We start from the raw sequence: 19,758 nt of genomic DNA on the forward strand, positions 1-19,758 counted from the left end.
TTGGCGGGAAACAACAGTCTGCAGGCCAACACTCTATCCACTGAGCCAAAACGGCTGGGCCAGGCTTTATTTTTTATAATAGAATACATTTTAAAGTAACAATGAAAAGTACAGCAAATATGTAAACCAGTAACATAGTTGTTCATTACCATTACCAAGTGTTATGTACTGTATGTAACTGCATGTGCTATACCTTTACTGGTATATGACCGGTGGATTTGTTTACACCAGCATCACCAAAAAAATATGAGTGAGTACTGCATTGGGCTATGACATTAGGACAGCTATGATGGTGACAGGAATTTGTCAGCTCCATTATACCCTTATGGAACCACTGTCCTATATGTGGTCTGTCATGGATGTTGTTATGTGGTACATGACTGTATAATATATTTTTTTAATTTTTAAATTGATTTTTAGAGATAGAGGAAAGGGAGAGAAAAAGAGAAACATTGATGTAAGAGAGAAACATTGATCGATTGATTGCCTCCAGCACGCGCCCTGACCAGGGATCAAACCTGCAACCTGGGTATGTGCTTTGATCAGGAATTGAACCTGCCAACTTTCAGTGTACAGGACGACACTCCAACCAACTGAGCCACCGGCCAGGGCCTGTATACCTTTTTACACTGTGGAAGGTAATTTAAAGGTCTGGTGAGTGTTTACTTGTGCAAGGAAATACTGCACACACAGCTCCTACTTCTTTTGGGTCCGGCAAAAACCAGGGCGTGTGACTCTCTCATGACAGCAGTGCACACACTTGATATGCAGGAAAAATCAAGCCACATGCAGACTGAAAAGCACCTACTTATATTTCGTCTTACTTTTCACAGTAAAAATGTCCTAAAAGCACACTTTCAGGAAGAGAAATTGGCCAGGCTGGCATGGCTCAGTGGTTGAGCATCGACCTATGAACTAGACAGTGATGGGCAACCTTTTGAGCTTGGTGGGTCAAACTTTGCCAAAAAACTGAGCATAACTCGGGTAGTGTGTCACTTTGAGGAAAAAACATTATTTCGCGATATTTATAGTTTAAATAACATAAATGTATAATTGTTATATATAACTAGAGGCCCAGTGCATGATTGAATCATGCACGTGTAGGGTCCCCTACACGCTTTCCCTTTCGATCACGGGGAGCTGGGTGCCTGTCTGCTGGTGCACCAGGTGCCGGAGGCTTCTGAAAGGCCTGGTGCCTGAGTGGACAGGCACCCAGCTCCCACGTTTTTGCTTTTGATCGCGGGGAGCTGGGTCCCTGTCCGCTGGTGCACCAGGCCTTTCAGAAGCCTCCAGCACCGCGGAGGCTTCTGAAAGGCCTGCTGCTTGAGCGGACAGGCACTCAGCTCCCCTGCTTTTGATGGTCCGCGCGGCGGGACATCAGCTCGCTGCCCCAGAGGCCCCTTCTGTGCCGCAGCACAGCCATGGCGCAGACGCTGAGCTCGTGCCGTGCTGGCGACGCAGCTCAGCGTCCCGCCGGCCCAATCAGCTACCCCGGCCATCCCGAGTCCCGCATCCCCACGCCTCCTGGCCAATCATGGGCATAGCGAAGGTACGGTCAATTTGCATATTTGTCTATTATTAGGTAGGATTGTATTTAATAAACCAAAAACTAAATATTTAGTGCTGACACGCGTGTCAGAGGTTCGCCATCACTGAACTAGGAGGTCACGGTTCGATTCTCGGTCAGGGCACATGCCCGGTTGCAGGCTTGATTCCCAGTATGGGGTGTGCAGGCGGTAGCCGAACAATGATTCTCTTTCATCATTGATGTTTCTGTCTCTCTCTCCCTTTCTCTTCCTCTCTGAAATCAATTTTAAAAAATTCTTTTTAAAGAAGAAGAATTGAAAAATGCAAGGAACTTTATTTATGCTGTGATTAGCAAGGCTGACACTAGAAAATCCTGGAAAACTGTGAGGGTTGTGTCTAAGCGCCTCAAGGTTCCTTGTCTTTCTAGCACACACACACACGCACATGCACATGAACACGCACACACACGAAACGGGGTTTGGGGTAAGCAGGCCAGTGGTGGTATCCAAGGGCAATTCTGGCAATGACTGACCTTTCTGTCTGCATGGACCCCATACCTACCTTTACACCTAACATGTTTTACTTAATTACCAAGGAGGCATCCCTCTTTATAAAATAAAATGAGTAATAAGTGTAGGACTCAGAAATCAGTAAAAACAAAGAACCAATAGAGATTATTAGCTCAAAACAGCAGATGGACCATGTGTGTCTAATTTTCTTCCCAACCCAAATCCCTTAAACTTAAAAAAATAATTTCTAAAATACTGAGGGGGAGTGATGAAGGGACAAAAGAGTAAGGCAGTTTCACCTTAGAAGGAAACATACCAAAGTTCTCTACCACTAGGTGAACCCTTCCTACCTGGGTCCTTGCCTGCTGCCGCCAGTTCCACCGCCAAGCACCACAAGAGGAAGCCAGACGACTGCTGCCCCCTCCCAATGAGACAGGGGGTGGGCAGGCCTCCAGTGACTGGAGAGAGGCAATGGAGACAACTGTCAAGCACACCCATGCCAGACAGCCATACTGGTAATCTGATCTGTCATTCATGACATGAACAGACTTTGGAGGAAAACTGACAAATGCAAAAGACCAGAATAGGGAAACATACAACTTACACTCCAGAGAAAACAGAGGTTATTTAGGGAACAGAAAGAAGAGAATTAAAAAAAAAAAAAGCTACTCAGTGTCCTCAGAGATAGGATCAATTCAAAAAGTCCAATATCCATCTAAAAAGGAATCCAAGAAGAGGAGAATAGAGAAAATGAAAGGGAAGAAACAGTTAATGAAATCATAGAAGAAAGATGTTCCCAAGTTCAAAAGAGGCATAAGACACTTCTTGGTAAAATTTCACAAATTCAGGTATAAAAAGAAAAAAAAACATAGAAGAAGACATACCAAAGAGAGAGAGAAAACAAACAAGTATACATTTATTTATATCAGATTATATTTTATCAGTGACCTTGGACACTGAAAGACAATGAGAGTAAAAACATCAACATTCTGATGAGAAATAATTCATATAAGAATTCTATACACATCCTGGCTGGTGTTGCTCAATGGTTAGAGTTGGCCCACACTCCAATCGAACCAAGGGTCACAGGTTCGATTCCCCATCAAGGGCACATACCGTCTTTTCAGGTTCAATCCACAGCCCTGCTTGGGGCTTGTGCGGGAGGCAAACAATCAATGTGTCTCTCTCACATTAATGTTTCTCTCTCTCTCCCCCCAACCCCCTCTCAGGCTCTCTAAAATTCAATGGAAAAAAATCCTTGGGTGAGGATTAACAACAACAAAAAGAATTCTATACACAAGCGAATAGATATTTAAGTGTGAGGACAAAATAAAAGCTTCTTGTATATGTATGTACCCAGAGACACTATCTACCACCCTCTCTAAAAGAATTACTCAAAGACATATTGAATCAAAAGAGAAATGAATCTAAGGATAAGGAGAATTAGACTACATTAAAGGAATAAAGCCATATGAACATCTCAATAGATGCCAAAAACACATTTGATAAAATTCAACACTCACTCATAATAAAAACTTTTAGTAAACTAGAAATGGGAGAGAGCTGCCTTCACTTGATAAACAGCATCTCCCAGTAACTACAGCAAATATTTTACTAAATGGGGGAAATGCAGAATCATTCCCATTAAAACAAGAAACACCACAAAAGTACTCCTTATAAACACTTCTATGCGATGCTATTCTAAACATACAATAAAACGGGGGGGGGGGGTGGGGGGGAATAAGGTATAAACATTTTTAAAAGAAGGCGTGGCAGATCCTGCGTTTCAAAGTTGGCCATGAAGGTATCTCCTGCCCTCATGCTATCTACAGAGAAAAGTTGTCACATCACGAGTTGGAGTCCATTTCTCCATCCCTGGAATCTGAGCCTATCCTGGGACTGCTCTGACAAGTAGATTATGATAGAAGTTATGATGGGTCAGAAAAGAATCAGTGGAAAAGCTCTCAGAGCTAATAAGAGCCTTCAAAAAGCTCGTTGGATACAAGAATACAAAAATTAGTAGTTTTCCCAAATATCAAAATAAACATTTTGAAAGTACACTGAAAACAATGTGTCTAGCCATAATATCCAGAAAAATATAAAACATGTAGAAGTAAATCATAAATGTCCAGGACGGTATTGGAGAGGGTCTTAGCAGGAAACAGATGATATGTTCAAATGAGCATAACTGGAGTTTAACAAAGGGACCATTTACAAGGAGGGGGCAGGATACAGAGAAACCAGTAGCGATGATGTAGCAGTAACTGCAAGCTATTACCACCCTCATGAGAGGTACTGGATGCTGGAATCCAGTAAGAGTCATGGAGAAGAGGCTGCCTTGAAAAGATGAGGGAATTCAGCAGAGAGACCAGCCCGAGGCAGCCCAATCTCTCTTTCCTCCCTTTCTCGCCTCAGGGTTCCCCATTGGTCAAACCTAACTGGGAGCAAAGGACAAAGCACCCATGGTGCTGCCCATCAGGTTAGGCTTCCTGGGACAGAGCAAGCCAGAGAAAAGCGGGGAGTGAACCTGCAGGGGTAAACAGAGTGTCCGGCACACACAGCCTGTATGAACAAAGCCACAGAAGTTTTCTGAAGGCCCTAGCTAGTTTGGCTCAGTGGCTAGAGCAACAGCCTGCGGACTGAAGGGCCCCAGGTTCGATTCCAGTCAAGGGCAAATGCCCGGGTTGCGGCCTCGATCCCCAGTCGGGGGCGTGCAGGAGGCAGCCGATCAGTGATTCTCTCTCATCATTGGTGTTTCTATCTCTTTCTCCCTCTCCCTTCCCTATGAAATCAATAAAAAAAAAATATAAAAAAGTTTTCCAAAGAACCCAAAAGAATTCAACCACCACCACAACAAAAATAGAGAAAGCTATGTTCCTACAAGAAGCACCTCAAGACTGGATCAGAAAACTGTAGTACATCTACACAATGGAATACTATGCTGCCATAAAAAAAGGAATTCTCATCATTTGCAGCAACCTGGATGGAATTGGAGAGCATTATGCTAAGTGAAATAAGCCAGTCAATGAAAGAAAAATACCACATGATCTCACTCATTTATGGATAATAAAGAACATTATAAACTGATGAACAAAAAGATAGATACAGAGACAGTAAAGCAACAAACAGACTTTCAAATTACAGGGGGAAAGTTAGGGAGAGATGGGGGAGATAAGAAATCAAACGAAGGACTTGTATGCATGCATATAAGCATAACCAATGGACGCAAAACTCTGGGGGGTGAGGGCATGTATGGGTGTGGGGTGGGGGGGCAATGGTTGGGGGGTGGGGCCGCCATCACCCCACGATCACCCCGCAGAGGGAGGCCCAGAGGGGGTGACAGTTGGCAAGATATGTACACATATAATACCTCAATAAAAAAAATAACAATAAAAAAAGAAGCACCTCAATATTTTAATAGTCAATTCTTCCTAAATCTATAAAAATAAAAGCGTAATATGCAAATTGACCGAACGACCAAACAGCATAACAACCTTCCAGACCACCACGCCATGACACGCACTGGCACCAGGCCAGCCAAGGCAGGTGCAATGTGATTGGTTGGGGGGTGGGGCCGCCATCACCCCACGATCACCCCGCAGAGGGAGGCCCAGAGGGGGCGACAGTTGGCAAGCAGTCGCAGTGGCAGTGGCGGAAGCAGGGCTAGCTGCCGTTGCCGGGAGAAGGAAAGCCCCATAGGCCCTGATTGCCCACCAGGCCTAGGGACCCTACCCGAGGGGTCCCAGATTTCGAGAGGGTGCAGGCCGGGCTGAGGGCCTCTAGTTGTTCTATAAAATCTATATAAGTACAACTAAATTCATAATAAGTATTACAAGGTTTATCTGGAAGAGAAAATATCAAAGTAAAACCATTAAAATTTAGGAGAAAAGACAAATGAGAGAAGACTCCCCCACCAGATAGCAAAGCCTAAAATAATGCAATCGATACCAACAAATAAATCCATGGAACAGAATAGAGAGTAAAAATAGACGCAGGCACATGGAAACTTAATAATGTAAAGGCAGCATTTTAAATCAGTAGGGAAAGAATGGACTACCTGTAATAAGTACTTTGGAGGAACTGACTGTGCACTTGGAATAAATTCAGATGTCCACTTGACAAAACACATGCACACACACACACACACACACACACACACAGCATGTAAATAAGTGTGAGGAAAAATGTTGGGAGAGATAAATGCCTAACTCTCAATAGTAGTAATCCTTCAGGAAGAGCAGTGGGATTCCTTTCTTGTGGTGGTGGAAGATTATTTGAATTTTTAGAATGTGAATGTGTTCATATACTCTTTGTAATATTTTAAACACTTTTGAGATGAACAAATGAAAATTTAAGAGGCTATCAAGTGGGATGCAAGGAATAAGAGGCATTCATATTAAATAAGTAAAAATGAAACTTCAAAAGAGGTATTGTGTGCTACTTCATGAAATAAAGAGGCACAATCAAGGAAATTAATATCCATTTTGCAATTTACCATTTCGTCTCTGATCACTGCAATGCCAACCACCTGTTTTGCCACATCAGCTACAAATGCCTGCAGTGGTGTTCCACCCTGAAAAGATGAATATATTTTTAAGACCCTAGAAAATATTGCCATCCATGTTTCTGAAAACAGTCAATAGTAGGTTTGAACCATGACCACACAATGGTCAGAACCACAATCTATCACCACTTACCTTTGGCCCATGTAGCAAGTTATGTGGCCACCCTGTGTTCATTTCATCTTCATTCGCCCCTGTAAGTATTGTCATTATATCTCCCTCATTTAGGAGAAAATAGGTTTGAGAGGCTGAGTAACTTGCCAAGCTCTCCCGCTAGTAAAGAATGACTGCGATTCAAATGGCATTTCCTTGCCTCAGAATCTTTCTTTAGCTCTACATCAGTGGTTCTCAAATATTGTGACCTCAGGACCCCTATGTCCTAAGGACCCCAGAGAGCTTTGGTTAGATGCATATATCACTGTTTTCTGTATTAGTAATTAAAACTGAGACCATTTTGAATTTAAAATTTTTGTTTAACCTATTAATCGAAACAATTTTTTTTTAATTTGACAAAAATATTTATAGAACAAGACGTAGCATTGTTTCATATTTTTGCAAATCTCTAACGTCTGGCTTAATGGAAGACAGTTGGAGTCTCGTATCTGCTTCCGTATTCAATATGTTACAACATGTTATTTTGGATGAAATACATGAAAAAAATCTATCTTCACAAAGATACATAGTTGGAAAAGGGAGAAGTATTTAAATAATCTTTGCAGATAATTATGGATATTATTTTTTGATGCTCCACCAAAACTCAGTAAGTGGTAGTGTTTTAAAGATTAAAATCTTTAAATGTGGAATCTGAAACCATATCAATGAACTTTGTGTGTACTTCTACCTTAACTCTCATTGGTCTACTTTACACTTTGAGTGATTCTTTTATATCTACGCATGATTTTGTAGCATCATGTATTGTTTATCTGGAAAATACTGGTTCACACCAAGCTCATTCAGATTTTCCAAATGTAGACCTATTTCATTACAAAATATCAAACCATCACATTTGGTATCATCACCACCAGGCTTATCAGAAAACATCTGTTAAGTATTGGGAAGCTGTCAAAGTCACAATGGTAGATACTGATTTTCCAAAATAAGAATTTTTTCTTGAAAGCTTGACTTTTAACACAGGGGACAAGTGTTGTCAGTTGTTTTCTTGGAGTGACAAGCTCACCTCTTTTTTTTAAAGACAATGTCTGCCAACTACCTGAGACTGAATAACCATACTGTGTCTGCCAACTGTTCCTTCAAGTACAAACGGTGTTCTGTGAAAATGTCGGCTGGGCCAGCATGCAACTCCGGCAATTGCAGGACTGCCTTTTCCTTGAAACAGCCGGCAGGCTTCGGTCTGCAGCCAAAGAGCTGAGTGAGCACTTCTCATTTCGAACACAGAACACTAAAAACACATGCACTCAAGGATTAGGACTTAATAAAGTTAACTGTTTTTACTGTTTCAAGTTAAACTGACTTTCTCTGGGTGTTTTTTGGGGAGTGTTTTTTTTGTTTTGTTTTGTTTTTAACTGAAATGTCTACTGAGATAGATGTAGACCAGGGGTCCTCAAACTTTTTAGACAGGGGGCCAGTTCACTGTCCCTCAGACCGTTGGAGGGCCGGACTATAGTTAAAAAAAAAACAAAACTATGAACAAATTCCTATGCACACTGCACATATCTTATTTTGAAGTAAAAAAACAAAACGGCAAAAACACCTGCATGTGGCCCGCGGGCCGTAGTTTCAGGACACCTGATGTAGACTCACAAGCAGTTGTTAAGAAAAATACAGAGAGATTCCTTTCACACTTTGCCCAGTATGCCCTACTGGGAACATTTTGCAAAACACTAGTATAATACAACAAGCCGGGAACACACGCTGATATGATTGTGTGTATGTGTGTGTGTTAAGTTCTACCCAGTTGTATGCCCTGTATGGGCTCATGCATGTACCACCACAGTCCTTGGGGCCACCAGTGAGGAGACGAACAGCCTCACTTCCTTAAACCTCCGTTTCCTTCTCTTTCTCTTCTTGCTGCCATCTGCTAACACACCACGCTGCTCCACCACACAATTCTCCCATGGAGGCCCAAGGAAATTTCAGGTTGACCCTCCATGGATCACAGTGGTCCCATAACATGATGAAAAGGAAGCCAACCTGGCCACAGCAGGTACTTACAGGGTCTCTATGAGCATCATTGTATTGCCTTAAATCCTCCAATATGCGTCTACTGAGTTTGAGACTACTGACGAGATTTTCAACACCAGGAGAATCCAATAAAGTGGCTAATCTTATCTTAATCGTCCTAGGTAAAGAGAAATACACTTTTTTTAGGTTGAAGTACCAAATACATATTCTCCCCCAAATGGACACAGAATTATAACATCATATTTATGTAAGACAATAGCAGTAAAATATCTTTATATGACATTGGGGTTTGATTAATTATAAAAGTAACTATTTCATTGTAAGAAACCTGGAAAATGTAGGTTTGCAAAAATGATTTTCCAAATGTAGACCTATTTCATTACAAAATGAAATATGTCATTCATATGTCAATCATATCTCAACATGAAAAAAAAGTGCAAAGAATAAGGTAAAAATAACTGATAATGCCATTAACCAGAGACAACACAAAGTTATACTTTAAATTATTATAATTAAAACTGTTCGGCACCATGCTTTATTTCATATTTAATTCATACATAAAGCCAAATTATTCTTCAAAATTTTTAAGTATGTTAAGATGTTAATAAATTACATTGAACCTGGCCTGGCTTCATGAGTCTCAATTGTTTTTTTTTTGTTTGTTTGTTTTGTATTGTTTTGTTAATTCTCACCCAAAGGTATTTTTTCCATTGATTTTTAGAGAGCATGAAAGGGAGGGGAGAGTGAGAGAGAAAGAGAGGAGGGAGATAGAGAGAGGAACATAACATCAAGGCACATCATTTGGTTGCCTCCTGCATGTACCCCAACCCAGGTTGGGGATGAACCTCCAACCCAGGTACGTGTCCTTGACCGGGAATCCAACCCGCAACCCTTCGGTGCCCACGTTGATGCTCTAACTACTAAGAAACATGGGCCAGGGAATGAGTCTTAATTCTTAATAATTTTATCTTTGATTTTGTGTTTTTATGTGAAATGGAGTAAAACAATAGAGCATGTCCGGGGGCTTGGAGCCTTGGCTCACATGTGGTACCACCTCCCACCATCACTCCAAGATGGGTTCTCTCCTGTACCCTGCCCCATGACCGCTGCTGCCCTCTACTGGAGGAGAAAACTGGGTTGCATTTGTGGGGGAGGCCCACATTCAGGGAGGCCCACCCTGCTCCACCCTCAATGGGGTCCAGGACACAGATATGGGAAGGATAGAGGGTTAGATGTCCCAGAGTCTCTAGTCAGAGCATGGTGATGGCCATCCCCACCCGGGCAGGCAGTGCCATCGAGTGTTCAGCTGGCAACTCAGCGTGGCCCTCTTCCTCACCCCCCATCCGGGTACTTAGTGAATCTTGGTGCAGAGGTTGTCAGCTGTTGGGGATGCACATTGGAGAGGTGGGCCCACAGGAAGGGGCAATGACTTCCCCATCTTAGGCTAGCCCCCCACACTGTCATTTGTAATGGGCCCGGCATATTCTTTAGCTGGCATTGCATTGAATGCTCTCAGTCATTCAGGTATAATTACTAAATTGGACAGTGCTATTCTAACTAACATTAATAAAGTAAAATGTGGCATATTTGCAAAAAAAATCTGTATCTATAATTAACTTGAATGAAGATTAAAAATATCATCTTCATTTTACAAACAATTATTAAGTGAAAAATAAGAATTTGGTTCTGATATGGCCACCTGACACCAAAATCTAGTTCAGATGGATTAAAGATATAAATGTGAAAAAGACCACAAAACTACTAGGAAAATACCCAAGATAATTAAAAACATATGCCCGCACAAAACCTTGTTCCTGAATGTTCACAGCATCATTATTTATAACTAGAGGCCCAGAGCATAAAATTCGTATACTCAGGGGGAGGGGGTCCCTCAGCCCGGCCTGCACCCTCTCGCAGTCTGGAAGCCCTTGGAGGATGTCCAATTGATGGCTTAGGCCCGCACAGTGAGCTGGCCTAAGCCATCAGTTGGATATCCTTAGCGCTGCCATGGAGGTGGCACTGACCACCAGGGGGCAGCTCTTGCGTTGAGCATCTGCTCCCTGGTGGTCAGTGTGCATCATAGTGACCAGTCGTTCCACCGTTCAGTCGATTTGCATATTAGCCTTTTATTATCTAATCTAATAATAGACAAATATGCAAATTGACCGCACCTTCGCTACACCTAAGCCACGCCCACCAGCCAAGCCACGCCCACCAACCAATCAGGACGAGTATGCAAATTGCCCCAACAAAGATGGCGGCTGATTTGCATATCAAGACAGTGTCGAAAGAAGCCAAGAGCTGCAAAGAGGAGTAAAGCTTCGAAGAAGCAAGCAAGCCAGGGGGGCTGGGGGAGGAGAAGGGAGGAGCGAAGTCAGGGCCGTGGGCGAAGGGAAACGAAGGCGGGCTGGAGGAGAAGGCGGGGCCGGTGACAAGGGCGGGGCGGAGGCGGGGCCGGGGCGAAGGGAAACGCGGGCGGACTGGAGGAGAAGGCGGGGCCGGTGACAAGGGCGGGGTGGAGGCGGGACCGGGGCCGAAGGGAAACGCGGGCAGGCTGGAGGAGAAGGCGTGGCGTGTGACAAGGGCGGGGCGGAGGCGGGGCCGGGGGCGAAGGGAAACGCGGGCGGACTGGAGGAGAAGGCGGGGCCGGTGACAAGGGCGGGGCGGAGGCGGGACCGGGGCCGAAGGGAAACGCGGGCGGTCTGGAGGAGAAGGCGAGGCGGGTGATAAAGGCGGGGCGGAGGCGGGGCCGGGGGCGAAGGGAAAAGCAGGCGGGCCGGAGGAGGAGGTGAGGCGGGCGGCAAGGGCGGGGCCGGGCGGAGGCGGGCGACAATGGCGGAGCAAAGGGAAATGCGGGCGGGCTGGAGGAGAAGGTGAGGCAGGTGATAAAGGCGGAGCGGGGGCGGGGCCGGGGGCGAAGGGAAATGCGGGAGGGCCGGAGGAGAAGGCAAGGCGGGCGGCAAGGGAGGAACGGAGGCGGGGTAGAGTGCAGCAGGAAATCCCATTGCAGGAATTTTCCTGCAACGGGAAAGCTAGTATAGGATAATAGCCCATAAGGCAGAAAGAAACTGAATGTCCATCAACTTGTGAATGGATAAATGAAATGTGGTCTATCCATACAATGGAATATTATTCAGCCATAAAAGGGAATGAAGCACTGACTCATGCCACACCATGGATGAACCTTGAAGATGCTAGGTGAAAGAAACCACATACAAAGGCCACATATTATATACTTCCATTCATATGAAATGTTCAGATTAGGCAAATTCATAGAGACAAAGCCACTGCCAGGGGGGTGGGAGGAGAAAAGAATAAAAATGGATGCTTAATGCATACGGAGTATCCTTTGGGATGATGAACATATTTTGGGACCACGTAGAGATAATGGTTGCATAGCTTTGTGAATGTACTAAAAACCACTGAGCTGTATACTTTAAGTGGTATGGTATGTGAATTATCACAAGGAGGCTGTTACCAACAATGTATAATACCAAAGGAAGTTGAAAAGCAAAGGAAAGGGGAATGGCAAGTGATAGCTAGCAAATAAGCTAGTGTAGAATTATAAATGCCAGGTAAACTAGAGCATAAGGCAAAAAGCACTATGAGAGAAAAAGTTATTGAATAAAAGTGAAAGCATAATGTTGTAGGTCAATCATATCTCAATAAAAGTTAATTATGTAGAGTGTATATATTCATTTTGACTCATCAAATGACTATCAATATATATCCTAAATGCCAATTACATACTTATAAAAATTCACAAGAGATGACAATATCAAATCTGTAGGGATCTAACAACATAGCATTAGAATATTAAAGTAAAAATTTACAGAATTTGACTAACTCATCATCATACTGGTAAAGTTTAATACATCTCTCTCAGAATCGGGTAATAGACAAAAGATTGGATCCTGAATCTCCCAAATGAAACAATTTGGCTATCTAATAGTTATCCCGATCTCATTCCAAAGCCCCACGCCAGCTGTCTCTCCTGCCTTAGTTACTCCATTCTCCCCGTGGTTCAGGGAACCCAAACCCTAGGCTTCATCTCGGCTCTCTTCCTCACATGCCTCACTTCCAGCCCAGCAGCATGCCCAGTTGGTTCTCTGTTCAAAATGCATCCAGACTCCACCCACTTCCCATGCTGGCCCCAGCCACCACCACCTCCTGCCTGTACCACCTGAATGTGTCTCCATGCCTTGACCATCCACCCTCAGCAAAGCAGGGAGAGTGATGCTTATAAACCACTCTCCCTGCTTTGTGACCAGGGAGAGTGGTTTATAAGACCATGTGACCAGGAATGCAGGTGTTCTTAACCTGCATTCTGCCAAGGACCCCTCTTTTTAATGCATAAAATAAAATATGTAGGATTACAATAAGTAGCATGGTTCAGTCGTGGTCTAATAATGTTGTATAGATGAGCATAAACCACAAGTGATATTTGTAGATATGTACAAGTCCTATAATGTGATAGGAAAATCATTTCCATTTAAGGGAAGGCTTCAGGTGCTACTGATCCTATTGTGTTTGTTGCCTACTTTTACAATGGAAGGAAATGCTACATTTCCATTAAAGTTTCATAAAAGTAAAGATGGCCCAACTGGCGTGGCTCAGTGGCTGATCGTCAACCTATCAATCAGGAAGTCATGGTTCGATTCCTGGTCGGGGCATAGGCCTGGGTTGCGCACTCGATCCCCAGGTTGTGGGCTCGATCCCCAGTGTGGGGGGTGCAGGAAGCAACCGATCAATGATTCTATCTCATCATTGATGTTTCTATTTCTCTCTCCCTTTCCCTTCTCTCTGAAATCAATAAAAATGTAGTTTAAAAAATAAAAATAAAGAGGGTCTAAGGCTAAGAATCCCAGTTATTATTCCCATACAAATCCGACTCAAAGCCAAAGTCCTTTGGGGACTGAGAGCCGCTCCAGGAATGGAGCTTCCTTCCCCACACCTTCTCTCTGGGATCTCTCCTCCTGACTCATCTCCAATTAGCTGGCTTCTTACTTTCCCTGCTTTCCTCACAGGCCTCCCTGCTGATCCTCAAACATTCCAGGGACACTCTCTCATCAGGACTTCTTCCTGGGAAGTCTGCCTCCTCTACCCCAGGTAAGCAGCCTTTTCCCTCACCTTAACATCAAGTGTTTGCTCAGACTTCACCTTCTCAACGAGGCCTTCCCTAACTAAAAATTTGGAAACCCTGACACTTCCATTACCTGTTCTATTTTTCTCCACTGTACTTCCTACCTTCTCTTTATTTTGTTCATTGCTTGTCTCCTCCCACTAAAATAAAATGTTATGGAGATAAAGAGTTTTGGTCCCCTTGATCACTGCTGCTGCACCCCATGGCTAGAATAATGCCTGGCAGGTAATAGGTGCTGAGTAAATATCTGTTAAATGAGGGAACTATGCAGCATGCGTGAAGATGGCCAGAGACTATTTCCCATATATGATGAATGCCGCAATGGGGTTAAGAGCGTTGTGGGAGCCAGGAGAGCGAGTGAGCATGTAACCTGCTTGCATGTCTCTGTGGTGCTACCCTTAGATCTCGGGGGTGTGGCCATCTTTCCTCTCGCAAAGCTTGAATCTCAGACCACATCATGGTCCACTCTGAAAGGCGAGGCCTTCTCTTAGCCCTCAGGAGTGCTGAATAAATGTTTAATGGGACGTGAGGGCTGTTTTCTGCCAAAAGACACAAACATTATTTCATCAGTTTGTCCGTGGAAATCTACTGTCAATTAGGGAACGCAACCGTTTTGTGTTATATTGTGAAGCGCTCATCTCTGCTATTTATATTCACCAAAGAAGAACAATGCACAATTGTCACTTGTTCCTAGCCTTTCGAGGGGAGGAATGGGCAGCAGTAATGTGTTTGTGTCCTACTCTACGGTTACACTGTCCAACCGGGGAGCCACGCCTGGCGACTGGGCACTAGGATGGTGAGTGCACCTCTGACTTGAGATGTGCTGTCCGATAAGATACCCATTACATCCTAGACCGGGTACAAAAAGGGAGGCAAAATGTCTCACTGATACGGACGCTAATTACATGTTGAAACAATAATATTTTGGATACAAAGAGGTTAAGTAATAAATATTACAATTAATTTCACCTACTTTTTAATTTTTTTTAAATTAATGTGGCTATTAGAATATTTAAAATTGCATATGTGGCTAACTCTGTATTTCTACGGGTCAAGACTGCTATTCCCTAGTATTCGCCTCTGAGAGCTGCTTCTGAATTGGTTTTTTGCTCAGTTCAAAAGCAGAATGTAGGTTTACTCCACAGGTGAGCGTTTCACTGTGGGCTCTGAGGCAAGTGGCCTGCTCACACGTCAGGTGCTCAGAATCGCGGCCCGACTGCTCTGTCTTTAACTGGACTGAGATGACGGCGCCCTGTGGCCAGCAAAAAGGAGATACAAATGTGGCAATAGGTATGTGGTGTCCTAACTGCTGCCCATAGCAACTGGCAGGAGCATCCAGAACAAGTGAAAAACGAATGTGCACAAGAAACAGATCTCCAATTACAATGCATTTCTTAAAGATCAGTTATTAAAGGGGCTTTATTAAAATGATCCAGTCTGTCTGACACAAATATTGATGACATAGCGCTGCACGCCCAGTGTGTTCTGGGTGTTGGGGATCCACCAGGGAACAGGACAGTCCACGATTCCTGCCCTTGGGGAGCTGACCTTCTATTGATTACAGAACCACCTTCTGAGAAACAATTTTCAATAGGACTGGGAGATATGGAGACCGTGGAGTACCTTTTAGCTAGAGAAAGCCCCTCAAAAAAATAAAATGACTTCAAAACAAAGTTGTAAGAATGTTTAGTGTTTTACTCTAAACATGTGTGATCCTTAGTTAAAATAAAATTACATTAAAAAATATATATTGACATCATATGCACATACACACACCAAAAAGAGATAGTATTTATTGTCAAACTAGTGGCCCGGGGCACGAAATTTGTGCACGGGGCGGGAGTGGAGGGGGGGCGGGGGGGGGGAATGGTCCCTCAGCCCGGCCTGTACCCTCTCCAATCTGGGACCCCTCGGGGGATGTCCAACTGCTGGTTTAGGCCCGATCCAGGTTTGGGCCGAAACCAGCAGACATCTCTCTTGCAATCCAGGATCGCTAGCTCCTAACCACTCACCTGCCTGCCTGCCTGATCATCCCTAACTAATCTGCCTGCTGGCCTGATTGCCCCCAACTGCCCCCCCTTCCAGTCTGATCACCCCTAACTGTCCCCCATGCTGGCCTGCTTGCCCCTAACTGCCGCCCACTGGGCTGATCGCCCCCAACTGTCCCCCCCCCCCGGCCAGCCTGCTCACCCCCAACTGCCCTCTCCGCTGGCCTGCTCACCCCCAACTGCCCCCCCGCACCCGCCCCGCTGGCCTGCTCACCCCTAACTGCCTCTGCCTCAGCTCTGCCACCATGGCTTTGTCCGGAAGGACATCCGGAAGGTCTCCCGGTCTAATGAGCATATTACCCTTTTATTAGTATAGATTATCAAACAGCTATCTTTATTTCTTGCTATATTTTCACATAAATCATAAAGATTAAGAATATTCATTGAGGGTTTATAAAATGATACCAAGCCTTCTGTGAAACCAACTTTTAATGTGCTAAGTAAATAACCAAAAAGACAAGTCTGTTTTGATGTTTACACACCACAATTAAGCCTGGCAGTAGTGCAAAAGATGGCGAGACACGTTAAATATACCTAAACGTGACCCGACTTTCATCTGTCTACAAGTTTAGAATAAGAAGTTCCTGATCCTCATTTTCCCATTGCAACCTCTCGAGGCCCTTCCTGTGTCCCAGGACATAGAATCAGGAAGGAGACCTCCCACCTCCCTCCACCTGTTCTCATGCCACCTTACCCAGCCTTCCCAGAAGTGAACACCTCTCAGTCACCAGGATCGGCTGGCCACTCTTTCCTCGAGGGTTCCGACATGCCTCCAAAGCCCCTGAGCCGGAGAGGGAGGCTAGCTGTGGTTTTCCTTATCTCGGCGCATAGCTTCCTCCTACAGAAAAAGGAGGTCTCCTGGGGCGTCCTGCACGGGCTCTCTTTTCCTAACCTCCCTGTGGCCCTTCACTTCCCCACGCCACTTCTCCCTTCCTCCCTCTCTCTCTCTTTCTCTCTCTCTCCTTCTCCCCACCCCCTCAGATGCACCTGATGGCCAAATTCCTACTGGATCAGGAAAGGACACCTCTCCAGGAAGAAATAATGAAGCCCTTGCTTGCTGGGTCTTAAAAATTCACCCACTACACAAGAGTTTTTCTCTACCATTTTTGATGGACTCTGCCTCAAAGGGCAGAATTTATAGTATTTACTGAGACTTCACACATAACAAAATAGAACATTTTATGTAACATTAGAAAAAAAAAAAAAGACTTAGTGCATTTTAAACCCCAAATGGAATGAATGAATGGTTTTAGACACCTAGAAGTATATGTATAGTCAGCCTTTCAGAATACAGGGCAATTTTGTTTGTTTGTTTGTTTGTTTGTTTTGTTAATCCTCACCTGAGGATATTTTTTTGAGAAAGTGGAAGGGAGGGAGGAGGAGAGAGAGAGAGAGAGGAGAGAAACATCGATGTGAGACAGACACATCGATTGGTTGCCTTCCACACTCTCCTTGACCGGGGTCAGGGAATAAACATTCAACTCAGGTACATGCCCTTGACTGGGAATCCAACCTGTGACCTTTTGGTGCATGAGCTGATGCTCGACCACTGAGCCACACCGGCCAGGGCGATAGGGCAATTTTTTGATGCCAGTAAATCCAAACAACATTATGGAAAGAAGAAACAGTGATTTGAGTCTTTCCAATTTCCAAAGGAGTGATCTGTGTAATAGATCACAAAACAATTCAACAGTCACAGTATTTCAGTTTAAACCAAACAACAAAACAAAACAGTAACGATAACATGAAGTTTTCTACCAGGCTCTATGCAAGGAGGCTGATTAAAAGCACCAAAGGACTGATACCACGAAAACGCTCTCAGTAATGACACAGCCTGAAATGGTGTGACGGTGGCCTGCTGGGAAAAGGGACACGGGGCGTTCGTGACTCACCCTCGGAAAAGCAAACAGAACACACACACTGAGGGGAGAACCCATTTAGAAGCCAGCTGCCGAAGGGCATTTTTATTTACCAAGCAAAATTGAACTTGGTGGTATGATCTAACGTAGCAGGAAATATTTATTCATAGAAAATAATTTCTAGCACAATAAATTTTAGTTAGATAAAAAAAAAAAAAGTTTGAAACATATTCCCTAAAATTAAAAACGGCAAATTCCAGAAAAGCCTGGTTTGGAAGGGCAGGCAGATGGACAGAGTGCTCTCCATTCATGAATAAACAAAGAAAAGCCAGCATGAAGGTTCAGATGGGCAAGCAGGGAAAAAAGGAAGAAGAATAATTTATACCACATTCTAACCTCATATTAAGTTTTAAAACATCCTAAAAATCATGATATAAAGAAAAAATGTTAAAACAGTTAGGCCCTGGTCTGTGTGCTCAATGGTTAGAGCATCAGCCTGCACACCAAGGGGTAGCAGATTAGATTTCTGGTCAAGGGTTGGGGTTTGCTCCCTGCCCTAGGTCAGGGCATGTGCAGGAGGCAACCAGTTAATATGTCTCTCTCACATCGATATTTCTCTCTCTCTCCCCCCCTCTCTCTTTTTCTCTTTCTCTCTCCCTCCGTCCCTCCCTCCCTCCTTCCCTCCACACTCTGAAAAGTAATGGGAAAACTATCCTCAGGTGAGGATTTAAAAAATATATATATATATATTTTATTGACCTTCCACAGAGAGGAAGGGAGAGGGATAGACAGTTAGAAACATCGATCAGCTGCCTCCTGCACGCCTCCTACTGGGGATGTGCCTGTAACCAAGGTACATGCCCTTGATCGGAATCAAACCTGGGACCTTTCAGTCCGCAGGCCGATGCTCTATCCACTGAGCCAAACTGACCAGGGCCTCAGGTGAGGATTTAAACAAACAAAAAACAAACAAACAAACAAAAATCTTCAGCTTGTACAAATTTAAAATTACAGTTAACACAAGTATTAGAATTTGTTCTTTCCTCAAAGACCAGCAGTGGTAAGTGAAATGAGAGGGAGCCCTTTGTTGACAGAGGTAGAGGCAGCTAACAGTTGAATGAATGACAAGCCCCAGCCTCACCAGACTGGCCAGAGACCAGGTGACAAACACAAATATAATTTCCCGAGGGAAGGAAAACAAGAATGGGTGGGAGACCAGAACATGAGGTCATGAAATTTAAAGTAAGCAAACTTAAGACCAAGGACAATTCATCCCAAATGTCAAGAGAAGTGAAGCAAAAAATGGAAGAAGAAAACAATGTATTTGAAAACCATGGTATCAAAAAGCAGATGCGGATGTCCTGTGCCCTGGCTGTGCCCACGTGGCTTCCTCCCTCAGCTCTTTCCCCGAGGGGCCTTTCCTTCGTACCCCCACATCCCAGCATCTCTTCTCCCCTCATCTGCTGTACTCTTTCCATTCCCCCACATCGCTTACACACTATATATTTTATCTCTCCCCTTTACTTATGGCTTTCTCCTCTAACTAGAATGCAGGCCCATGAGAGTGAGGATTTCTGTCTGCTCCCCCAGCACCTGGAACGGGGCTGGCACACACTGAACAGTCAATAGTCTGTATGGGATGAACGAAGGGGTGTGCCGGGGCCTCTGGGAAAGGAAGCCTGCGCCTTCAGGCAGCTCTCCCTCTCTGCAGTGGTGCACGGACCGCAGCCCCGAGGCAGCAATCTCTTGTCAAGATGATGGAAGCCAAAACCAGGCTCTATAGACACCAGGGGAAGCCGAGTGGAAAAAGGAAAGAGACCAAGACCCCAAAGATCAAACCCTAAAGCCCTGCTTATCTCCCAGTTATCTGAGTCAATACATGCCCTGTGGTTGAAGCCATTGTGAATTGGGTTTTCTTTTATTTCCAACTGAAAGCATTCCCACTAGTAACCTAAGTTTTGAAATTTA

General features: G+C 44.3%; 1 protein-coding gene across 3 annotated transcripts in view; it reads right to left on the reverse strand.

Annotated features, from left to right (window-relative positions):
- CFAP61 (cilia and flagella associated protein 61) overlaps nt 1-19,758 on the reverse strand; it is a 242,240-nt gene that overhangs the window by 146,389 nt on the left and 76,093 nt on the right. For 2 of the 3 annotated variants that reach the window (XM_008141292.3, XM_054724457.1), the window contains exons 13-14: nt 8,771-8,897; nt 6,532-6,609 (exon numbers count right to left, since the gene is read on the reverse strand). In XM_008141292.3, coding sequence (XP_008139514.2) covers nt 6,532-6,609; nt 8,771-8,897 — 205 coding nt within the window. The remainder of the gene's footprint in view (nt 1-6,531; nt 6,610-8,770; nt 8,898-19,758) is intronic. The other variant, XM_054724456.1, reaches the window with a different exon arrangement.

This window comes from Eptesicus fuscus, chromosome 12, assembly GCF_027574615.1.
Source record: "Eptesicus fuscus isolate TK198812 chromosome 12, DD_ASM_mEF_20220401, whole genome shotgun sequence".
Classification (NCBI taxonomy): Eukaryota; Metazoa; Chordata; class Mammalia; order Chiroptera; family Vespertilionidae; genus Eptesicus; species Eptesicus fuscus.